At 45.5% G+C, this 23,039-nt stretch overlaps 1 protein-coding gene across 6 annotated transcripts in view; it reads left to right on the forward strand.

Annotated features, from left to right (window-relative positions):
• The window catches only part of hmg20a (high mobility group 20A), a 164,056-nt gene that overhangs the window by 13,042 nt on the left and 127,975 nt on the right, over window positions 1-23,039 (forward strand). For all 6 annotated transcript variants that reach the window (XR_013495671.1, XM_078199989.1, XM_078199987.1 and 3 more), the window contains exons 2-3: window positions 14,148-14,243; window positions 18,757-18,904. Coding sequence is in view for 5 of the 6 variants with exons in the window: in XM_078199989.1 (XP_078056115.1) it covers window positions 14,149-14,243; window positions 18,757-18,904 (243 nt within the window). In the remaining variant the exon portion in view is untranslated. The remainder of the gene's footprint in view (window positions 1-14,147; window positions 14,244-18,756; window positions 18,905-23,039) is intronic.

Below are 23,039 nucleotides of genomic sequence, written 5' to 3' on the forward strand. Positions count from 1 at the left end.
ACGGGCCTGACCACCATGAACGTGGGACAGATATTTGACTGCTGGGAGGGTCACATCCGAACCTGTTGTCAAATATATGCACAGAGTTCCCCCGATGTAAATCAAGAGTAGGAATCCTGGCTGATTTTAAAAAAAATTATCTATGAGATGTAGAGATTCATTGTAGACCCCACCCCAATTCCTCTGAGTTGACATCAAAGCTCAAACATGCCTTGTCATGTTTTCTTCCCTCTTGAAGATAGTCATAATGTTTGGCGGGGCAATAGCATCCTCACTTTTCAGATATGAGTTTAGAAAGTTAGTCAAAATGGGAAACATCTCAATTAATAGAACATAGAATGATCATAGAATCCCTACAGTGCAGAAGGAAGCCATTCAGCCCATCAAGCCTGCATTGACAACAATCCCACTCAGGCACTATCCCCATAACCCCACATATTACCCTGCTAATCCCCCTGACACTCAGGGACAATTTAGCCTGGCCAATCAACCTGACCTGCACATCTTTGGAGTGTGGGAGGAAACCGGAGCACCCGGAGGAAACCCATGCAGACACGGGGAGAACGTGCAAACTCCACACAGACACAGTGACCCAAGGCTGGAATTGGACCCAGGTCCCTGGAGCTCTGAGGCAGCAGTGCTAACCAATGTACCATCGTGCCACCCCGTGACCCCAGTGATCTGAATTGATTCAGATATTTTTAAAAATTCTTTCATTGGATGTGGGCGTCACTGGCCAGGCCAGCATTTGTTTGCCATCCCCATTGCCTTTGAACTGCATGACTTGCTGGGCCATTTCAGTGAACCTTTTTAAGCACCCCATTCTGTGGGTCTGGCCAGGTGTAGGTCAGGGTAAGGACAGCAGATTTCCTTCCCCGAAGGACATTAATGAACCAGATGCGTTTTTACAGCAATCAATGATAGTTTCATCAATTCCTGATTTCTTTTTAAATTATTAGCTGAATTTAAATTCCATTGGCTGCCATGGTGGGATTACTGATCCAGTAACATTACCAATGTGCCACTCTCTCCTCTAATGTCTATTCATGTACGCTTTTCTTATGGCATGTTGCTAAACTACAGAATTGCTTTTTGTGACATCCTGAAGAAGTTGGCTTCTCAAATTTGTTTGTTCTTTAGTGTATCCCTGTATCTCTTTTGATGTTGAATATTGGCTTCTACCCAAGAAAGGCTGAAAGGTATCACTGCCATCTTACAGTATGGTAAATAAATACCAGTTCAATGAGCCCTCCAGGTATTCTTTTAGTTTAGTTTTCCTCTTAGAACCTGAACTGCGTCTACTGCTGTCTCTTGCACTGCGCGCGCAAAATGATCCCAGCAAGTTTGGGTAACTGAGACCTCAGCTAGCCCAGTATCTGTACCTTGTGGAAATGCGAAAGTCTTCAGTAGTGGGCAGTGCAAACAATTTGAGAATTCCAAAGGTTGTTTGTCTTTGCAGTTGCAATTTTACATTCCTTTGCACTTTGTGTGGTTTGTAACAAGCTGAGCTACCTTTCCATGTTCTCTGATAAGCAACCAACAAAATTGGATGCTGGGATTTGGCCGGTAAGTTGGAATTACCCATCATTTCGACAATATCAATTTCCTGCTGACAACCACTTAACATGTACAAGTCATGTGTATAGACTTGATATTAGGATAACGATTTACACTTCCTGCCTCCAGTTTTTTTTTAATGACATAGTTATGAAACCAGGCCATTCAGTATTTGCTAATAAATCAAGTCTGAAAGAACACATTCCACTGAAAATAGGGATGGAAAGAATTAAGAGTGGTGCCAGATAAACAATAGTTTAAGACAGACATACTGAACTGATAGAGTCAGCATTAGACTCCTTTACTAAATATGGATATTTAGCTCAATCTCATGCCAAGATATTCTTGTGATTTGCTGGCTCTCAGCTTCTACCACTGAGAAATATTTCACCGTTCCTTTGGAGAGATTCTCCTTTAACCTAATTTAATTGAGCTGGCATTTATGAATCCAGCGTTACAATCATTCAAGTTCCAGTTTCTCTGATAGTTTGTGCTCTGGCAGCACACAATAAGGTCCGTAACAGTGTGGATAATTCCCAAATGAAATGCGGTCGCTTCACTTTTCTCCACTGTATTTTTTTAAAAATCCCTTTTTTCTCCCTCTCGCCTGAGGACAGTGACTCGTGCTAAGATCTACTTTCATAGGTTCACCATGTGTTAAGACAATCCCATCGCAGAGGGACCTGACGTGGCTTCGCCCTGGCATCTGCTTTGCAATCAGGTGCGGCAACTTACCTCAGTCCCACCTCCCCTCAGGGCAGTGACGTTAATTCTGCTCTTGTTTGGCTGAGATGGTTTGTTTTATAAATGTCATCTCATTCAGCATCAACACAAACAGAAAATGCTGGAAAATCTCAACAGGTCTGACAGCATCTGTGGAGAGAGAAGAGAGCTGACGTTTCAAGTCTGGATGACCCATTGTCACTCCGATGAAGGATCATCCAGACTTGAAACGTTGGCTCTATTCTCTCTCCACAGATGCTGTCAGACCTGCTGAGATTCTCCAGCATTTTCTGTTTTTGTTTCAGATTCTAGCATCTGCAGTATTTTGCTTTTATTTCATTCAGCATATTGGGAGAATAAGTTGCCAGCCAGCCATTCTGAGAATATCACAAAAGCTGACTTTATAAAAAAGATGTTTGAATATTAACATTCAAAAAATGAAATACAATGCGACCAAAACCATCTTCTCTTACTTATATGTGACAGTGTTTAAAAAAAAGTCTAGAATTATCCTGCTGCTGGACACAACCGGGACGACACAGTGGCACAGGGGTTGGCACTGCTGCCTCACAGCGCCAGCGACCCGGGTTCGGTTCCCGGCTTGGGTCACTGTCTGTGTGAAGTCTGCACATTCTCCCCGTGTCTGCGTGGGTTAAAGTTTATTTATTTATTAGTGTCACAAGTAAGGCTTACTTTAACACTGCAATGAAGTTACGGTGAAATTCCCCTAGTCGCCACATTCCAGCGCCTGTTCGGGTCAAGCACCCTAACCAGCACGTCTTTCAGACTGTGGGAAGAAACCGGGGCACCCGGAGGAAACCCACGCAGACGCGGGAAGAACGTGCAAACTCCACACAGACAGTGACCCAAGCCGGGAATCGAACCTGGGTCCCTGGCGCTCTAAAGCAGCAATGCTAACCACTGTGCTATTGTGCCGCCTCCTTGTCATGCCGCGTACCATTTCCTCCGGGTGCTCCGGTTTCTTCCCACAGTCTGAAAGATGCGCTGGTTAGGGTGCATTGACCCGAACAGGTGCCGGAATGTGGTGACTCGGGGATTTTCACAGTAACTCCATTGCAGTGTTAATGTAAGCCTTGTGACTAATAAATAAATAAACTTTAACCCACGCAGACACTGAGAACGTGCAGACTCCACAAAGACAGTGACCCAAGCCGGGAACCAAACCCGGGTCCCTGGCGCTGTGAGGCAGCAGTGCTAGCCACTGTGCCACCCCGGTTGTGTCGTTGCAGTGACTAATAAATAAACTTTAAAAACAACCTTAAACCAAAAGATACCAACATTTGTATTTTTCATGAACGAGGGAGCGTGTTTTGTATGTAAGAAGCATGTTAGCTCCCCTTTCCTCAGAACAGGAATGGTTTAAATGTCGAAACTGGCTCACAGTTTATTTAGCTGCGCTGAATGCTGTTTGTATAACTTCAGTCTTTTTATTTAACTTTATCCTGCTATAAACCTTTTCCAGCATTTCCTCGTTGGTCTGGGGCTGGCTGTTTGCTTTAGTGATGCAGGTCAGCCAGATGTTGATTCTGTATGGGAACTGAATAGAGAGTTCAGCATGGGAAATGGAAAAAAAAAATTCTTCCTGCTCTTCAAACCATTTAATCCATGGATGAAATATACGGAGTAGCACCAAAGACAAAACCTCTCGCCTTCCATGTCTGATAGTATCAGTGATTCAGTGCAACAAAGATGTCCCATTTAATGCATAGTTTGATGTACTCTTTCCCAGTTACTGAAACCAAATCATCTATTTACAAAGTTTGAATACTTTGACCTCCTCACTGTTCCAAACCCCAGCAGTGCGGCATTCCCCTGGGCTTTGCTTTTGGATCTCAGTTTATTATTTCTGGAGGCCCAGAAGAGGACAACATTTCTGCAAATATCAGCCTCGGGGAAACAAACATTCTTTCCCTTTTTCTTCCTCCCACCTCTTCATTTCTATTAAATATAATTGGATCATGTACTGAGCATTAAAGACAGCATAGAGCTCTGTTCCAATCATGTATTGCACCCCCAACCTCTTTAATGTGATTATCCCATTTGCAGCACTGCTCTGAACGACAGCGTTCCCATTCATACCAAGTCGTGGAACATAAGAAATAGGAGCAGGAGTAGACTAATTGGCCCCTCGAGCCTGCTATTCAATAAAACCTGGTCTTGGCTGCAGCTCCATTTCCCTGCCTGTTACCCCTTGGCTCCCCTATAGTTCAAAATCCGGTCTCCACTGTTCTCTGGGGTAGAGAATTCCAAAGATTCACGATCCACTGAGAGAAGAAATTCCTCCTCGTCTCCACCTTGAATGGACAACCCTTATTCTGAAACTGTGCCCCCTAGTTCTAGATTTCCCCCAAGAGGGGAAGCATCATGTCAGCATCTACCTTGTCAAGCCCCCCAGAAGCTTGTATGTTTCAATAAGGTTATCTTTCAACCCTCCAAACTTCAATGAATACAGTGATTGTTTTTTTATTAGTGTCTAGATCCTCAAGACTCTCGCTATGACTAACGCTACATTCTGCACCCTCTCCTTTCCTTCTCTATGTACGGTAAGGTTTGTCTGTATAGCATGCAAGAAACAATACTTTTCACTGTCGGCTGATACATGTGACAATAATAAAATCAAAGTCACAAGTAGGCTTACATTAACACTGCAGTGAAGTTACTGTGAAAATCCCCTAGTCGCCACACTCCGGCGCCTGTTCGGGTAACACTGAGGAAGAATTTAGCACGGCCAATGCACCTAACCAGCACGTCTTTCGGACTGTGGGAGGAAATGGGAGCACTCGGAGGAAACCCACGCAGACACAGGGAGAACGTGCAAACTCCACACAGACAGTGACCCAAGCCAGGAATCGAACTCTGGCTCCTGGCGCTGTGAGGCAGCAGTGCTAACCACTGTGCCGCCCCAGCCTAACCAGCTCGACCTTTCCTCATAAGGCAACCTGTTCATCCCAAGAATTAGCTGAGTGAACCTTCACTGAACTGTCTCTAATGCAAGCAGATACCTCCTTCAATAAGGAGACTTGTAATCTAAAAACTAAATAGTTATAGGTAGTAATGCAGTATTGGTTATCCTCCATTAGGGAGCTCTCAATGAGACCGTGCCCTTTTTCACAGGAGCTGCAGAGAAAGCCTTTAGTCTGGAATGAATTTGAACCCAGGCCACATAACTGAAGAGGCAGTGTTCTAATGTGTTGTATTACCAACCCATTTAGCTGGCAGAAAATAACACAAGTGTGTTCAGTGAAATCGCTACAGTCAGATCATTTCATCCCTACACCCATGCAGATGCAACAAAATTAGTTGTTCAGATTGCCTCTTCAATGTGCTACCATGGTTACATGCAATCCGCCAATGGGATCTAACAAATAGATTAGAAGTTCCAATAAGTTGTGCCTGATACTGGTTATCAGGATTGTGTGACTGTGAAATGCACATCATGATATATTTCTTGTGTTCCTGCAGTAAACTTCCTGATTCACTTTGTAAGTAGCTGATACGATCTAAGTGACAAAGTACAGCACCAGTCTTCGTTTGTTGATAAAGACATTAAGGCTTGCATTATCTAAAGGTCAGCTGTATTATGGTACGGTTCAACTGTGTTCCTTTCCGGTACACTTCTGGGAGTACGACAGAAAAGGTTACCCTTTAAGCAGCAGTGCTATCCAAGTATTGAATTGGAGTCTTAATTGTTTTCAGTAGCTTCTTCCACACCCAACACAGCCGCTTCGTGTGTCACTCTCCAAATGTCCTACTCTTATACCAGTCTGTGGACTGGCACATGAAGGGGAAGGAGTGAGTTTTGGTGGGTGCACTGAGCAGTTGAAATTGGTGAGAAACGTTGTGGCCTGTTGTTAATTGATAGCCACAGGAAATGCTGTAATTAGAAGAAAATGGGAAGTGGGTGGAAGATGCTATCGGCTCCAAGTTGAGATTTCTGATAAACTAAGGAAGAGTGAAGTTTGAGTGGCTCATGTGTTCATTATAGCCTGTAACGGATCCCTTTTTGCCTGCAGTTTTCACTCTGTTTCTGCCCCATGTCCTCTGAAGGCTGTGACTCACACCAAGGTAAATTCCACAGGTGTTGGTAACCTTGCAGTGTTTCCTCAAATGGCCATTCATCTTTTTATTAGCCCTAGACAGTGAGTATTGGCAGGTTATTAAACCGTGATGGGTATCAGACTTGGATAATAAACTTGCTTTCACCTGACATCCAAAGGTGTACATGAACAAGCAAGGTTCATAGGGTAGCGATCTGAACCTAGCCACATTTCTTGGTTATTTTCCCTTCAAGTTGAGGGACACTGAGACGACTTGAAAGTAAAAGTTTATTTATTGTCACAAGTAGGCTGACATTAACCCTGCAATGAAGTTACTGTGAAAATCCCCTAGTCGCCACATTCTGGCACCTGTTCGAGTACACTGAGGGAGAATTTAGCATGGCTAATGCACCTAACCAGCACGTCTTTAAGACTGTGGGAGGAAACCGGAGCACCCGAAGGAAACCCACATAGACGTGGGGAGAAACTCCTCACAGACAGTGACCCAAGTCGGGAATCGAACCCAGGTCCCTGGTGCTGTGAGGCAGCAGTGCTAACCACTGTGCCACCCCCAGTAGTGACAACCCTTCTTCCTGGAGTTCTAATTCAGTTCTGTTCATCCAGCACTGATCAGGATTGAATCTAGGGTCTTCCTAATCTGTACCACTCACATGAAGCACTTACCAGTGGAGGAATGTGAGTAATCTTTTTTTTGGTCTTATGTTTCTTTTAAATCATGAAAGTTAGAAAGGAATTCGGCTCCACAAAGCCTGTCAATTCCAGAGGCGTCCTGACAGAGCTCTGGCATTGGAAAGTAACCAGAAGTGAGAATTTCACCTCCCAGCTCAGCAGTTGAAGTATAATTGTAAAATCGGAGCCACCACCAAGACTGAAATCAGCGTGAAGTCGGGAAGAAGTGTGAGGCAACCCTGGCCTTTACTGCTTAAGGTCTTCACTGGGGCTGTTTTCATGGCCTCAGTTGGGCAGAGATTGGGTCGTAGAACTCTTCAAAAACTGACCGTTCCCTTTCTAATGCTGTTGCTACTGCCACCATTTGCAGCCAGTGTGGACAGCCAGAGGACCCAGGTCTCAGATGAATACCTCATTATGGCATCCAAATCAGTCGCACCATTTTCAGGTGACGTCAGGGACATGCGCTGAGCATCTTTGTCGAAAAAGCTGAGAGGTGCTCACTGAGACTGCAACTGTAATTTTTTTAAACTCGTGGTCTTTGTGTGTGAAAGCTGCTCCTTACCCTGCAAAAATCATCCCATCTTCTGCCATTTCTCCAGTTCCACTCCCTCAGCCTCGCTCCCCAGAAACTCCGCAATATCCATTTTAACTCATTGGGAGAGTACTGAGACTCCTCCTCCTCGCTCCCCTGACTGGAGAGCAGTTTGTAAGTACTGGTTCAGTACCTGCAGCTCGCCCAGAAGGACCCTTGGTGAGTTGCTGCAGTGCATCTTGTAGATGGCACACACGTTGGTGGTGGCAGGCAGAAAAGCTGTTTTTAATGGTACGACACAGTAAGAAGTCTCTCAACACCAGGTTAAAGTCCAACAGGTTTATTTGGTAGCAAGTGCCACTAGCTTTCGGAGCGCTGCTCCTTTGTCAGGTAAGTGGGAGTTCTGTTCACAAACAGGGCATATAAAGACACAAACTCAATTTACAAAATAATGGTTGGAATGCGAGTCTTTACAGGTAATCAAGTCTTAAAGGTACAGACAATGTGAGTGGAGAGAGGGTTAAGCACAGGTTAAGGAGATGTGTATTGTCTCCAGCCGGGACAGTTAGTGAGATTTTGCAAGCCCAGGCAAGTCGTGGGGGTTACAGATAGTGCGAGATGAACCCAAGATCACGGTTGAGGCCATCCTCATGTGTGCGGAACTTGGCGATCAGCCTCTGCTCAGCGACTCTGCGTTGTCGGGTGTCGTGAAGGCCGCCTTGGAGAACGCTTACTCGAAGATCAGAGGCCGAATGCCCGTGACTGCTGAAGTGTTCCCCAATAGGAAGAGAACACTCTTGCCTGGTGATTGTCGAGCGGTGTTCATTCATCCATTGTCGTAGCCTCTGCATGGTCTCCCCAATGTATCATGCCTCGGGACATCCTTTCCTGCAGCGTATCAGGTAGACAACGTTGGCTGAGTTGCAAGAGTATGTACCGCTCCCATTATTTTGTAAATTGAGTTTGTGTCTTTATATGCCCTGTTTGTGAACAGAACTCCCACTCACCTGACGAAGGAGCAGCGCTCCGAAAGCTAGTGGCGTTTGCTACCAAATAAACCTGTTGGACTTTAACCTGGTGTTGTGAGACTTCTGACTGTTTACCCCAGTCCAACGCTGGCATCTCCGCATCATGACTTTAATGGTACGACTCAGAGGTTCCCAAACTGGTCGGGCCCTGGGCCAGGAGCAGGGCAGTCAGACCTCGGAGAGAGCTGAGTGAGAGATGAGTGTGTGTGAGATGTGAGAGCGGTGAGAGTATGTGTGTGTCCAATATGAGAATCTAGCGTTCCAGCAACACACTTCCCATTTGAGTCAAAGGAGCAGAAAGACGCTTCCCCCACCCGCCATTAAAAGTGACAAAGGTAAGACCTGAGTACATTTGTTAATAAGATAACCTTTTAATTATAGAAAATGTACGAATAGAAGTAGAGAAGACTTCCATAATTTAGGTTTTTGTGTGTTTGAATCTATTACGCAAAAACAATCATTACTTTGTGGCTTTCCTCTTGAACAGACTAAGGATTTATCCCAGATTGCGGTGGTCGTCAGGACATTGAATAAATTTGAGGAGATGTACAGATTTTTAATTAATTAGTAATAGGTTGAAGGGTGGTGGGGAATGGGCAGGAAGCTGGAGTTGAGGCCAAGATGAAAGCAGCTTTGATTGTATTGGATGGCGGAACAGCCTCGAGGGGCTGAATTGCCTACTGCTGCTCCTAGTTCTTATAGAACAACAAAAATTACAGCACAGGAACAGGACCTTCGGCCCTCCAAGCTTGCACTGACCATGCTGCCCATCTGAACTAAAACCCCCTACTGTTCTGGGCACCATATCCCTCTATACTCATCCTATTCATGTATTTGTCCAGACGCCCCTTAAAAGTCACTATCGTAACTGCTTCCACTACCTCCCCCGGCAGCGAGTTCCAGGCACCCACCACCCTCTGTTTAAAAAAAAAAAAACCTGCCTAGTACATCTCCTCCTTTGTCCCTCGCACCTTAAACCTCTGCCCCCTAATAATTGACCCTTCCACCCTGAGGAAAAAGTTTCTGACGATCCACCCTGTCCGTGCCCCTCATAATCTTGTAGACTTCTATCAGGTCGCCCCTCAACCTCCATCGTTCCAGTGAGAACAAACCAAGTTTCTCCAACCTTTCCTCATAGCTAATGCCCTCCATACCAGGTAACATCCTGGTAAAATGTTCTTATTCTTATGAATGTTTCTCAGGGGTTCCTTCTTGCCAAATCAGAAGGGCTCTGTGGCTGAAAAAGCTTGGAAATTCAGTTTTCCTACTTCTGGCATGGAGAAATATTGCCAACTGCTTGGCACATAGAACATAGATGAAGGAACAGTCTCAACATCGCAGAGATTCCTCTCCCACCATCAGGCATTGTCTGGCACTGTTGCTGTTGAGGTTTTAACTGCAAAAGTGGATATAGGTAGAGGCAGCAGCTGGGTCAAGATGTTGCTGATATGGTCATTATCCCAGCAAACATTCTCATACTGAACCCTTGGGATGGATGTCAGTCCATCCATCCCAGAAAGCAGTGCACTTCCGCAGCGTAATTCTTCACTCTCATCCTTAGCCTTTTTCAGGATGTTTGGTGCTGTGTGCGGAGTGTTAAATTTATATATATATTTTAACGTAGTTTTTTTCTCCCAATCTCGTGATGTGTTGTGAATTAAAAAGTTAAAGTTTATTTATTAGTCACAAGTAGGCTTACATTCACATTGCAATGTGAAAATCCCCTAGTTGCCACACTCTGGCACCTGTTCGGGTACACTGAGGGAGAATTTAGCACGGCCAATTTACCTAACCAGTACATCTTTGGACCGTAGGAGGAAACCCACGCAGACACGGGGAGAACGTGCAAACTCCACACGGACAGTGACCCAAGCCGGGAATCGAACCTGGGTCTCTGGCGCTGTGAGGCAGCAGTGCTAACCACTGCACCACCGTGACAAATTGATGATGTTCCTAATTGACAAAAAAATTAGGTTTGTCAATAGGGAGTCATGGAATCTCAAAAGTGCAGAAGGAGGCCATTTGGCCCATCGAGCTCGCACCGACAACAATCCCACCCAGGCCCTATGCCCATTTACTCAGCTAATGCCCCCCGATACCAAGGAGCAATCCAGTGTGGCCGATCAACCCAACTCTCTCATCCCTGGAGTGTGGGAGGAAACCCAAGCAGACATGGGGAGAATGTACAAACTCCACAGAGACAGCGACCCGAGGTTGGAACCGAACCCTGGTCCTTCGTGCTGTTAGGCTGCAGTGTATAACTGCTTCCCACAGTCTGATCAAACCAAGCAGCACACTGCTCATAAACTTCAAATTACTTTCACAGGGCACCAATTGTTTGTAGAAGTCATAGAAGTTTAGTGTTGAAAAGCAAGACTGATTTTTCAGTTGTCCCAACCACTGGCTTACCCAATCATTAACACCCTGCTGACATATTACAGAAAGCATCAATGGAGACCTCCTCTTAGAGACTTAGATTTAGTGTTTTCCGTGTCTGAGTTCACGTGAGGCAGACAAAGTACACATGCGAATGTCTGTTTTTGTATCTAGTCTTTCCTGAAGCAGGCGTCGAGCTTGTTGCCAGAGGCTATAGCTTGAGGGACACCACCCCACATCAAGCATAGCTGATAAGGAGTCTTTCCTGTTCTTACCGCCTGAAAGACACGTTGGAAGGATTTGCAGGTTGATAATCAATCTGTTTGGCCGTGTTCCTTGGCCATCAAGTCCCAAAGTGGGACTTTAACCTGGAACTTCTGGCTCAAAGGTAGTGACCTTACCCATCGTGCCACAGGATCTCTTGGAGACCTCTTCAGTGCACTGATAGTTACAGAGGAATTATAAACATCTAATTTAGCATGCTTAAAATGTGTATATTGCATTTGGAATATTTTCTTTACCTCCAATAAGAGTGAAATTGTTAGCTTCCTGCATAATTATCTAAAGGCAGCACGGTGACACAGTGGTTAGCACTGCTGCCTCACAGTGCCGGGGACCTGGGTTTGATTCCCAGCTTGGGTCACTGTGTAGAGTTCGTATATTCTCCCCGTGTCTGCGTGGGTTTCCTCCGGGTGCTCCGATTTCCTCCCACAGTCTGAAAGACGTGCTAGTTAGGTACATTGGCCGTGGTAAATTCTCCCTCAGTGTACCTGAACAGGCGACTAGAGGATTTTCACAGTAACTTCATTGCAGTGTTAATGTAAGCCTACTTGTGACACTAATAAATAAACTTTAAAACTTTAAACTTTAATGTTTGAACTGGTACTTGTGTTTGCTTTGCTGTGATTTTATATCTACAGTCTGACTTGATTTATTATTGTCACATGTATTAATATACAATGAAAAGTATTGACCAGTGATCTGACTCCGTATTGCACTGGGGATTCAAAAATGAAGGCCTCAGCAGTAGCTCCCCCACTGCAGTGCGAATATGATCTTGGGCCCTCCAGTTGCCAAGCTTCTGTTTCCTTCACACTTGTAACATCGTGACATAATCTGTTTAGTGGGTCTCACAATGACGAGCTGAAAATAAGTTTGGAGGAGCGAAAGCAACTGGGCTGTCGCGACTCGCAACGACTGAATACTCAAGTCTTGTAGCAAAATTAGCATTTCTACAACGGCTCTGATTTCTTCCAAAAAACTGAAGTCGTCTGAGAGCAAATGGATTCCAGGTAGTGAGTGCAGAATGGTGCACTCAGATCCCATGACACGTTATTGTGAAAGAGATCCAGTGGCTCAGATATCCATCATTATGAAGCACTTTGAAAGGTTAGTCATGGTACAAAGCAATTCCGACCCCCCCCCCAGATTGCCTGGATCCACTACATTTCGCCCACCACCACAACAGGTCCATAGCAGATACCATCTCCCTGGCCCTGCACTCAACCCTGGAACACCTAGATAACAAAGACACTTATGTTAGACTCCTATTTATTGACTACAGCTCAGCCTTCAACACCATGATTCCTACAAAACTCATCTCCAAACTCTGGGGCTTGGCTCCTCCCTCTGTGACTGGATCCTAGACTTCCCAACCCACAGACCACAATCAGTAAGGATAGGCAACAACACCTCCATGCTGACGCTATAGTTAAGTAAGCCCACCAACGCCTCTACTTTCTCAGGAGGCCAAGGAAATTTGGCTCAGACTCTCACCAACTCTTATTGATGCACCATAGAACGCATTCATTCATTCTTGTATCACAGCTTGGTATGGCTCCTGCTCTGTCCAAGACCACAAGAAACTACAAAGGGTGAATGTACTATACTTGGATTTCCAGAAGGTACATGATAAGGTGTCACATCAAATGTTATTGTGGAAAATGAAAACTCGTGGTGTAGAGGGTAATATATTGGCATGGATAGAAGATTGGCTAGATAACAAGAAACAGAGAGTTGGCATAAATGGGACATTTTCTGATTGGCAGGATGTAATATATCCACACTAGGGGAGGGGGGGGGGTTAACTTTAAAAGTAAACGGTTGCCTATTTAAGAGACAGATGAGAATTTTGTTCTCGAGTGTCATGAGGCAGTAAAAGCAGAATTTTTGATTATCTTTAAGGCAGGGGCAGATTCTTGATAAGGAAGCACATGAATGATAATCGGCGGTAGACAGGAATTTGAAGTTCAGGCAGCAATTGGATCAGCCATGATCTTATTGATTGGCGGGACAGGCTTGAGGGGCCTACTCCTACTCTGAATTCACCTGTCTATGTTTAATTTGATCATAGTTCAGTATGTTAGTTCAGTGTTTCAGTATGTTAAAGCTCCATTAACTGTCTGCATCCGACATTGTTTCTTCTGATCCATGTTTCTGCCGCATGGTGAGATGCTTTTGTAAGGTGTCGCTTTCCTGCTGTTCCTATCTTGGTTTTTTAAAAAACTCCTCTTCCCAGAATATCCGACAGTTTAAGGCTTCAGACTCGTGATTTCCCCGATCACTGTCCCATGCCATCTGTAAGATTATGCAAATCAAAGAGGGTCTTTTGCGATACTACTGGATTTCAGAAATAAACATGAGTATCAACGAGTTTTAGAATAGAGTGGACAAACAACGGATGAAACACCCTTTTGAGGCCCACCATGTATAAAGGGTATCTGTCAATCGTAATACCGATACTCACTGAAGGTCATGTTATTAGTTACAAATCCCTAACCAGTCAAAATGTTTGATCCACAAGTGTCAGTAATGTACAAATGTGCAGACTGAGTCGGATGATATTGGCACAGTTGTCGCATTTTATGCATACAGCATCCTGTCTTTGATTTTAACTGAACACCACTGAAGAACAAGGTCTGTTGGATTGACAGAAGTGCTGAAACACAGATTAAAACCTTTCATTGATCCTTGAAGGCAGCTGCCCTAGGAATGGGGCAAAAACTCCAACCTGACGGTTTGACGTTTGAAGCAATATTTTCTTTTAACGCGACCGAATCGTGAATTATTGAAACGATTTATAAAATTATTAATTTTCAGAAATTAAGTCAAACCAGTGCAGTCGTGAATGGGCGTGCCGTTTTTAACAGAATAAACTAAAACGTAATCTTTTCTTCTTAGAATGATGGATGGACTCATGTCGAACACAGCACTACCCCCCATTTTTGCTGATGATGATGTATCAAAGGAGAGTGCAGATCTGACAGTCGATGCAGGGTATGTTAGTTGCGTTCTTGCCAAAAGGCACATAATATTGTACTGTACTTAATTCATTTACACATGAGAAAATACCAGAGACTGGAAGGTGATTGGGTAAGCACTGTCTTTTTCTCTCTCGCTTGTTCTCCTGTACATAGCGATTGTTGCTGCATTATTACTCCAAAGGATGTTAGCAACACCTATTAACTTGTCACAGAAATCATAGAAACCCTACGGTACAGAAAGAGGCCATTCGGCCCATCGAGTCTGCACCGACCACAATTCCACCCAGGCCCTACCCCCATATCCCTACATATTTTACCCGCTAATCCCTCTAATCTACGCATCCCAGGACACTAAGGGGCAATTTTAGCATGGCTAATCAACTTAACCCGCACATCTGCAAGCACATTGTGCATCTGCGTTTTTTTTAAAAGTAAAGTTCATTTATTAGTCACAAGTAGGCTTACATTCACACTGCAATGAAGTTATTGTGAAAATCCCCCAGTAGTCTGTTCGGGTACACTAAGGGGCAATTTAGCATGGCCAATGCACGTAACTTGCACATCTTTGGAGTGTGGGAGGAAACCCCACGCAGACACGGGGAGAACGTGCAAACTCCCCACAGACAGTCACCCAAGGCTGGAATTGAACCCGGGTCCTTGGAGCTGTGAGGCAGCAGTGCTAACCACTGTGCCACCATGCTGCCCGTGTTGGCAAGCGAATGAAATGTGGGCGGTTCGCACAACTTAGCTCCAAGTCTTTTGAGTTAGCTGTTGGCTGCAATAGACCAGCCCTATGGGTATAACAGAAGACAAAATAAAAACCCCTCAACTCAGAGGTTCACCTTGAGGAAGGCTGCTCCTCCATAACCTCCTGGCGGCCACGAACAAGCCCCAAGAGCAATAATAGTTACTTAAGTGTCAGTCAGTTCCTGTTGTCAATGGAACTGAACTCAGAAAGAAGTTGAGATGCCTTTGGAACAAGGAGGAATAAAATTGACTGGAATTTATTTTGAAAAGATGTGTTTGGGGGCAGGGGAAAAAATTGAATGGCCTGATCGGATTGTACAGAAAGCTTTTCTCTGTCCCGACACACTTGCATGCCCTCCCCGCCCCTCCCCGCCCCTCCCCGCCCCTCCCCGCCCCTCCCCGCCCCTCCCCGCCCCTCCCCGCCCCTCCCCGCCCCTCCCCGCCCCTCCCCGCCCCTCCCCGCCCCTCCCCGCCCCTCCCCGCCCCTCCCCGCCCCTCCCCGCCCCTCCCCGCCCCTCCCCTCCCCTCCCCTCCCCTCCCCTCCCTTCACCCAGACATCCATCCTTAAAGCACTAAGTATGACTTCAGAGCTACCATTCACCATCAAGACCTCACCCAGCTCACCGTTCTTCATGAGATAGCCCAGACAAGCTGTATTGGTGGGCCATTCAAAGGTGGGCACATCACAGCAGGTTGATCCTGTCTCTGTTCACCATGTGCACAGTAGCTTGCATTCAGAGGTAGGATAAGAAAGCTGAAACAGTAGATTTTAACAAATCTTCCATATCCCAGGGGAATATGGATTGTAATGTCAGGCCTGTTATATAACTAGTCAGTAATTGCTGTACAAGCTGCTGACTTGGAAAGATGCCACATGTTCTCAGTTTTTAAATTAACCTATTTCTACAAAAGCAGCCTTATTCCATGACATTTTCCATATGTTAATGTTTTTGCCAAAAGTTTGGTGTCTTACTCTTTTTATTCTGCATTTGTGATTCTAACAAGTGTGATAAGCTACGTGTTTTGATCATTGAAGATGTTGAAGAGGCGTCAGCTTCTGATTAACTCAGTCTAGACCAAGGACTCTTCTTTCATAGAATCATAGAATCCCAACAGTGCAGAAGGAGGCCATTCAGCCCATTGGGTCTGCACTGACTCTCTGACAGAGATGTACTTCTGACGCTGTATAAGGCTCTGGTCAGACCCCATTTGGAGTATGGTGAGCAGTTTTGGGTCCTGTATCTAAGGAAGGATGTGCTGGCCTTAGAAAGGGCCCAGAGGAGGTTCACAAGAATGATCCCTGGAATGAAGAGCTTGTTGTATGAGGAACAGTTGAGAACTCTGGGTCTGTACTCGTTGGACTTTAGAACGATGAGGGGGTATCTTATTGAAACTTACAGGATACTGCGAGGCCTGGATAGGGTGGATGTGGAGAGGATGTTTCCACTAGTAGGAAAAATTAGAACCAGAAGGCACAACCTCAGGCTAAAGGGACAATCCTTTAAAATAGAGATGAGGAGGAATTTCTTCAGCCAGAGAGTGATGAATCTGTGGAACTCTTTGCCGCAGAAGGCTGTGGAAGCCAGGTCATTGAGTGTCTTTAAGACAGAGATAGATAGGTTCTTGATTAATAAGGGGATCAGGGGTTATGGGGAAAAGGCAAGAGAATGGGGATGAGAAAAATATCAGCCACGATTGAATGGCGGAGCAGACTCGATGGGCCGAATGGTCTAAGTCTGCTCCAATATCTTATGGACGGAATATCTTCCCTGGGTCCTCTTCCCCCACCCTATCCCCGTAAACCCCACATTTCCCACCTAACCTGCACATCTTGGGGTGCAGGAGGATACCAGAGCACCCAGGGGAAACCCACGCAGACACACGGAGAACGTGGCAACTCCCCATAGACAGTTACCTGAGGCCAGAATTGAACCCGGACCCTGGCGCTGTGAGGCAGCAGTGCTAACCACTGCGCCACCGTGCCGCCCAGTCGAAACCCAGTGAGAACAATTCATCCAGACAAACAAACCAGCATTTTTAAACATCAGCTGTATTGTAAGAGATGGATTGTACAGATTAATACCCTTTGCTCATTGAACCATAATTCCTACTTTAAGGTAGCATGTCCAAATGTGGAAAGTTGTTGAGAAATACTTGAGAATGAAACAGTCACTGGATTGTAGTGTTACAGTATGAATACACTAGAAAAAATTGGAATGCAATGTATATTCTTTGATGTGTGACACATGCAGATCATCAGTTTGAATTTCCCTGATCATCATCACTATCAATGACTGACTTGTAACCACCGATGTGCTTCACCTTTGTGCTATAACCCTGAATTAAGAGAATATTATACTGAACTTGTGGCAGTTTCTGTTGATTCTCCACTGCTCTGTGCCACCTGGAAGTCACCTGCCTGAAATGTGTTCCAGAAACATATCAATTTCTACTTGTGCAGAAGCAGTTGATATATCCAAGCGCGAATGAAGTACCGTGGAACCATAATGCTTTGATATTTGATTTGGTTTGTCATTGTCACATGTATTGGTATACAGTGAAAAGCATTGATTCTTGTGCGCCTGTACAAAGCATACTGTTCATAGAGAGGTGATTTCATTTATTATTGTCACATGTATTGGGATACAGTGAAAAGCATTGTTTCTTGCACGCTATACAGATAAAGCATACTGTTCATAGAGATTTGATTTATTATTGTCTCATGCATTAGTATACAGTGAAAAGTACTGTTTCTTGCGCGCTATACAGACAAAGCATACCGTTCATAGAGAAGGAAAGGAGAGAGTGCAGAATGTAGTGTTACAGTCATAGTTAGGATGTAGAGAAAGATCAACTCAATGAAAGATAGGTCCATTCAAAAGTCTGACGGCAGCAGGGAAGAAGCTGTTGTTGAGTTGGTTGGTTTGGTACTTATTTTCAGACTTTTGTATCTTTTCCCGACGGAATAAGGGGAATTTCACAGTAACTTCATTGCAGTGTTAATGTAAGCCTTACTTGCGACTAATAAATTAACTTTAAGGTGGAAGAGAGTATGTCCGGGGTGCGTGGGGTCCTTGATAATGCTGGCTGCTTTTCCGAGGAAGTGCAGACAAATGGGAGGCTGGTTTGTGTAATGGACTGGGCGTCGTTCACAACCCTTTGTAATTCCTTGCGGTCTTGGACAGAGCAGGAGCCATACCAAGCTGTGATGCAGCGGAAAGTGTAGATGGAGTCAATGGATGGGAGGCTTTGCTACATGATTGTCACTGAGCTGCACAGAGCCCAGTGAAAGACAGGCTTGTGTATGTTTTGTGCACAAGTACAGTAAGTGTGGTCATTAGATTTCAGTGAAGGGTCATTGAGTTTCTGAAATTTTCACAGCCTAACTGTTGTTGTTTTCTGGGGGTGGGGGTGTGTGTTTTTTTGTTCAGTAAAGGATACTGGTGGGTGTGTGAACAGTTTGTACAATATCATTGTGGATTGCAAAGAGCACCCAGCAGATTTTGTCCTTCCGGAGTTGTGGATTATGTCTGGAGAAAGCATTTGAGGTACATAATACCAGGGTGATGTCATGGTGGTTACAGACCTCTCACTGGTGGGAACGGTTTGAGATGGGAAACAGAGAGTATTGCATGAGTTTGACTGGAGCATAGTTTTGTTTTAACTGCAGCATTTTTTTGTGCGAATACGTTAAACAGACCTTGTGACATCAGTGCACGGGGGTACCCTTGACCTCCTTTGCAGAGCAAGCCTTAAAACCTCTTCCTTTTTTAATGCAGTTTTTCAGGCCCAGAAGGCTCGTACAGTTCAGGGGTGTCTCAGTCTCTGAACAATCCCGAGTTTGTGGAGGATCTGTCGCAGGTGCAGTTACTGCAGAATGAGTCCCCTCAGGCTGCAGACAGCAATGAGCAAAGAAGTGAGGAGGAGGTGAGTGTGGAAACCATCTGCGTTCATCCCTGGGTTGCTAAGCCGCACAGTAAAAGCATTGTTTCCTCCGGCACAAGTAACCCTATTTGTTACTCCCTTGTAGAAAATGCACATTTCTCTGGCAGTTAATTTGGGTGAGTTCAAACTAAGTCTTTTGTACCATTTAAGATAATTGAAAAAGGTGAACATGGAATGGAAATAAAAGTAACAAGAAAGCTTAAGTTTATTTATTAGTGTCACAAGTAGGCTTGCATTAACACTGCAATGAAGTTATTGTGAAAATCCCCTAGTCGCCACACTCCTGTTCGGGGACACTGAGGGAGAATTTAGCACGGCCAATGCACCCTAACCAGCACGTCTTTCAGACTGGATTAAGAAAGGAGACAGGTTAAAGCAGATCACAGAGTCCTAACAGCTCAGCCTTCTCCAACCTTTGCATTTGGGCGGGATTTTCTGGCCGCGCTCACCCCAAAACTGGACCCCCCCCCCCCCCACCGAGGTCAATGGACCTTTGCATGGTCCGTCCCTTGCCCGCCACGATTCCCGTGGTGAGCGGAATGGGGAAAATTCGCCCGTGTGTGTCAGGCTCGCTCCCAGTCTCAGCGTGTTTACTCACTCGCCCTTGTCCCCTGTGTGTGGGTGTGAGTATTTGTTGGTGTGTGGTGATCACACGCACACGCCCCCACGCCGTCCCCGCACGCTCTCGCTCTCCCTGTCACACTCCTCCCCCTCCCCTCACACACACACTTCCACACACATCCTCTCTCTCATGCCCCCACACACATGCATGCACCGTCTCTCCCATAACTCACTTTCTCTCTTTCAATCCTCGACCCCACTCATTCACTCACTCACTCCCACCCACACACGCTCTCTCTCCCTCATGCTTCCCCACCTTGCCTGAAAGAACACCGTTTTCTCCCCAGCAAACTCACCACCGTTGGTGTTCACTGCTCCTCCAATAACAACTGTTCCTCTCCCATGTGTGCAGCTGATAGGCTCACTAGTGAGCCTATAAACAGCAAATACAGGAGAGGAATAGCCTGTGATTGGAGGAGCAACTCCTTCCAGAATCTTCCACACTTGCCTGTGTGACTGGCGTTTTGGCAGCTGGCTCCCGAAGGTCACATAGAGGGGCTTTGTGGGTCGCTGTTGGACAAGTCTGGATTAATTTAGCAAGGATGGGTTATTAATCGGATCAATTTATATGGTACATTCAACACAAAACATCCTAAAGTGCCCCACAGGAGTCATTCTAAAACAAAATGTGATACTGAACCACATAGAGATATTGGGTCAGATGGCCCAAAGGGTTACTCAAAATAAGTAGATCTTAAGGAGTGTCTTACAGGAAGAAAGTGAGGCAGAAAGGTCTAGTGACCTTCTGAGGCTTTATAAGGCTCTGGTCAGACCCCATTTGGAGTATTGTGAGCAGTTTTGGGTCCCATATCTAAGGAAGGATGTGCTGGCCTTGGAGATGGTCCAGAGGAGGTTCACGGGAATGATCCCTGGAGTGAAGACCTTGTCGTATGAGGAACGGTTGAGGACTCTGGGTCTGTACTCGTTGGAGTTTAGAAGGATGAGGGGGGATCTTATTGAAACTTGCAGGATACTGCGAGGCCTGGATAGAGTGGACGTGGAGAAGATGTTTCCACGAGTAGGAAAAACTAGAACCAGAGGGCACAACCTCAGGCTAAAGGGATGATCCTTTAAAACAGAGATGAGGAGGAATTTCTTCAGCCAGAGGGTGGTGAATCTGTGGAACTCTTTGCCGCAGAAGGCTGTGGAGACCGGGTCATTGAGTGTCTTTAAGACAGAGATAGATAGGTTCTTGATTAATAAGGGGATCAGGGTTATGGGGAAAAGGCAGGAGAATGGAGATGAGAAAAATATCAGCCATGATTGAGTGGCAGAGTAGACTCGATGGGCTGAGTGGCCTAATTCTGCTCCTATATCTTATGATCTTATGGATCTGAAGGCCCAGATTTGTAAATTTTATTTTCTTCCCCCTCCAATTTCCTCCCCAGAATTCTGTCTCATGTTTATATTATGGTTCTAACATGTCAGTTGTCCTCACCCAAGTTGTTTGTTTCAGTGATGACCGGGCACCCACATGTGGGCAGTCCCCAGCAGGAGTGACGGTACAGCGATTGGGTACAGGAATCCTGGCAGGCTGTTTGTCTTCCTTCAATTAACCTGGGTACACTACGCCTGCGAGGAACATCCTCATTATTGCTCTGGCTGAAATCAGTTAATTCAACACAAACTTAGGAATCAAATGGACTTCCATGGCTTTATGCGCTTCATTAGCAAATGGGGGAGTTGATGGCCTAGTGGTATTATCGCTAGACTATTAATCCAGAAACTCAGCTAATGTTCTGGGGACCCGGGTTCGAATCCCGCCACGGCAGATGGTGTAATTTGAATTCAATAAAATACATTTGGAATTAAGAATCTACTGATGACCATGAAACCATTGTCGATTGTTGGAAAAACTCATCTGGTTCACTAATGTCCCTTTAGGGAAGGAAACCTGCCGTCCTTACCTGGTCTGGCCGACATGTGACTCCAGAACCACAGCAATGTGGTTGACTCTCAACTGCCCTCGGACAAGGGCAACTAGGGATGGGCAATAAATGTTGTAAGAAGTCTCACAACACCAGGTTAAAGTCCAACAGGTTTATTTGGTAGCAAAAGCCACTAGCGTTCGGAGCGCTGCTCCTTCGTCAGGTGAGTGGGAATTCTGTTCACAAATAGAGCATATAAAGACACAAACTTAATTCACAAAATAGTGGTTGGAATGCGAGTCTTTACAGGTAATCAGGTCTTTAAAGGTACAGACAATGTGAGTGGAGAGAGGCTTAAGCACAGGTTAAAGAGATGTGTATTGTCTCCAGCCGGGACAGTTAGTGAGATTTTGCAAGCCCAGGCAAGTGGTGGGGGTTACAGATAGTGTGACATGAACCCAAGATCCCGGTTGAGGCCGTCCTCGTGTGGGGAACTTGGCTATCAGTCTCTGCTCAGCGACTCTGCGTTGTCGTGAAGGCCGCCTTGGAGAACGCCACCATTCTCAATAAATGCTGGCCAGCCAGCGACACCCATATCCCACAAATAAATTGGCTCACTATCGTGTGGCGTATTTACCCTGTCATGGGTGAGCTAGTTTATCTCCTGATCACTTGTATTCCTGTACCATTTCCCAAAACAAGATGGACTAGCTAACTTTAATGGTGAAACACAAACCATGATCAAAATATAATTCTTCAGACGTTTTATTATACACTTCCCACAGGGAAGGGGGGGTTGTCTCCCACTGAATGTCCAGAATTGTGATTGATTCGCTTTTGCATCCGTTTCTGAAATGGTATTTGAAATATTCCCAGTTTTCGGTAAATCCATCAGTGCTACTGATGGATTTACCTTCAGATCTTATCCCTCTCTAAGTAAGTCCATTGCCAGCAGCTCAGCCAAGTGGGAGAACTCCTTGACCCTGTGACCCCAGTGAGTTGCCTGGGGACTGGGACTGAACACTGAGAGCTGGACATTGGGGTCTCTGTTGAAATCCAACTCAGACTGGTGGGATGAAAGCCTCTGTCTCTCGGCTATTAGAGTTATGGGCGGCACAGTGGTTAGCACTGCTGCCTCACAGCGCCAGGGACCCAGGTTCGATTCCCGGCTTGGGTCGCTGTCTGTGTGGAGTTTGCACATTCTCCTCGTGTCTGCATGGGTTTCCTCTGGGTGCTCTGGTTTCTTCCCACAGTCCTAAGATGTGTGGCTAAGGTGGATTGGCCATGCTAAATTGCCCCTTAGTATCAGGGGGATTAGCTCTGGTAAATGCATGGAATTATGGGATCAATGGCAGAATTCCTTCCCTAAAGGACATTAGTGAACCAGATGGGTTTTTCCAACAATCAGCAATGGCTTCATGGTCATCAGTGGATTCTTAATTCCAAATATATTTTATTGAATTCAAATTCCACCATCTGCCGTGGCGGGATTCGAACCCGGGTCCCCAGAACATTAGCTGAGTTTCTGGATTAATAGTCCAGCGATAATACCACTAGGCCATCACCTCCCCCATTTGCTAATGAAGCGCGTAAAGCCACGGGAGTCCATTTGATTCCTAAGTTTGTGT

This window comes from Mustelus asterias, chromosome 29 (genome assembly GCF_964213995.1).
Source record: "Mustelus asterias chromosome 29, sMusAst1.hap1.1, whole genome shotgun sequence".
NCBI classification, from domain to species: Eukaryota; Metazoa; Chordata; class Chondrichthyes; order Carcharhiniformes; family Triakidae; genus Mustelus; species Mustelus asterias.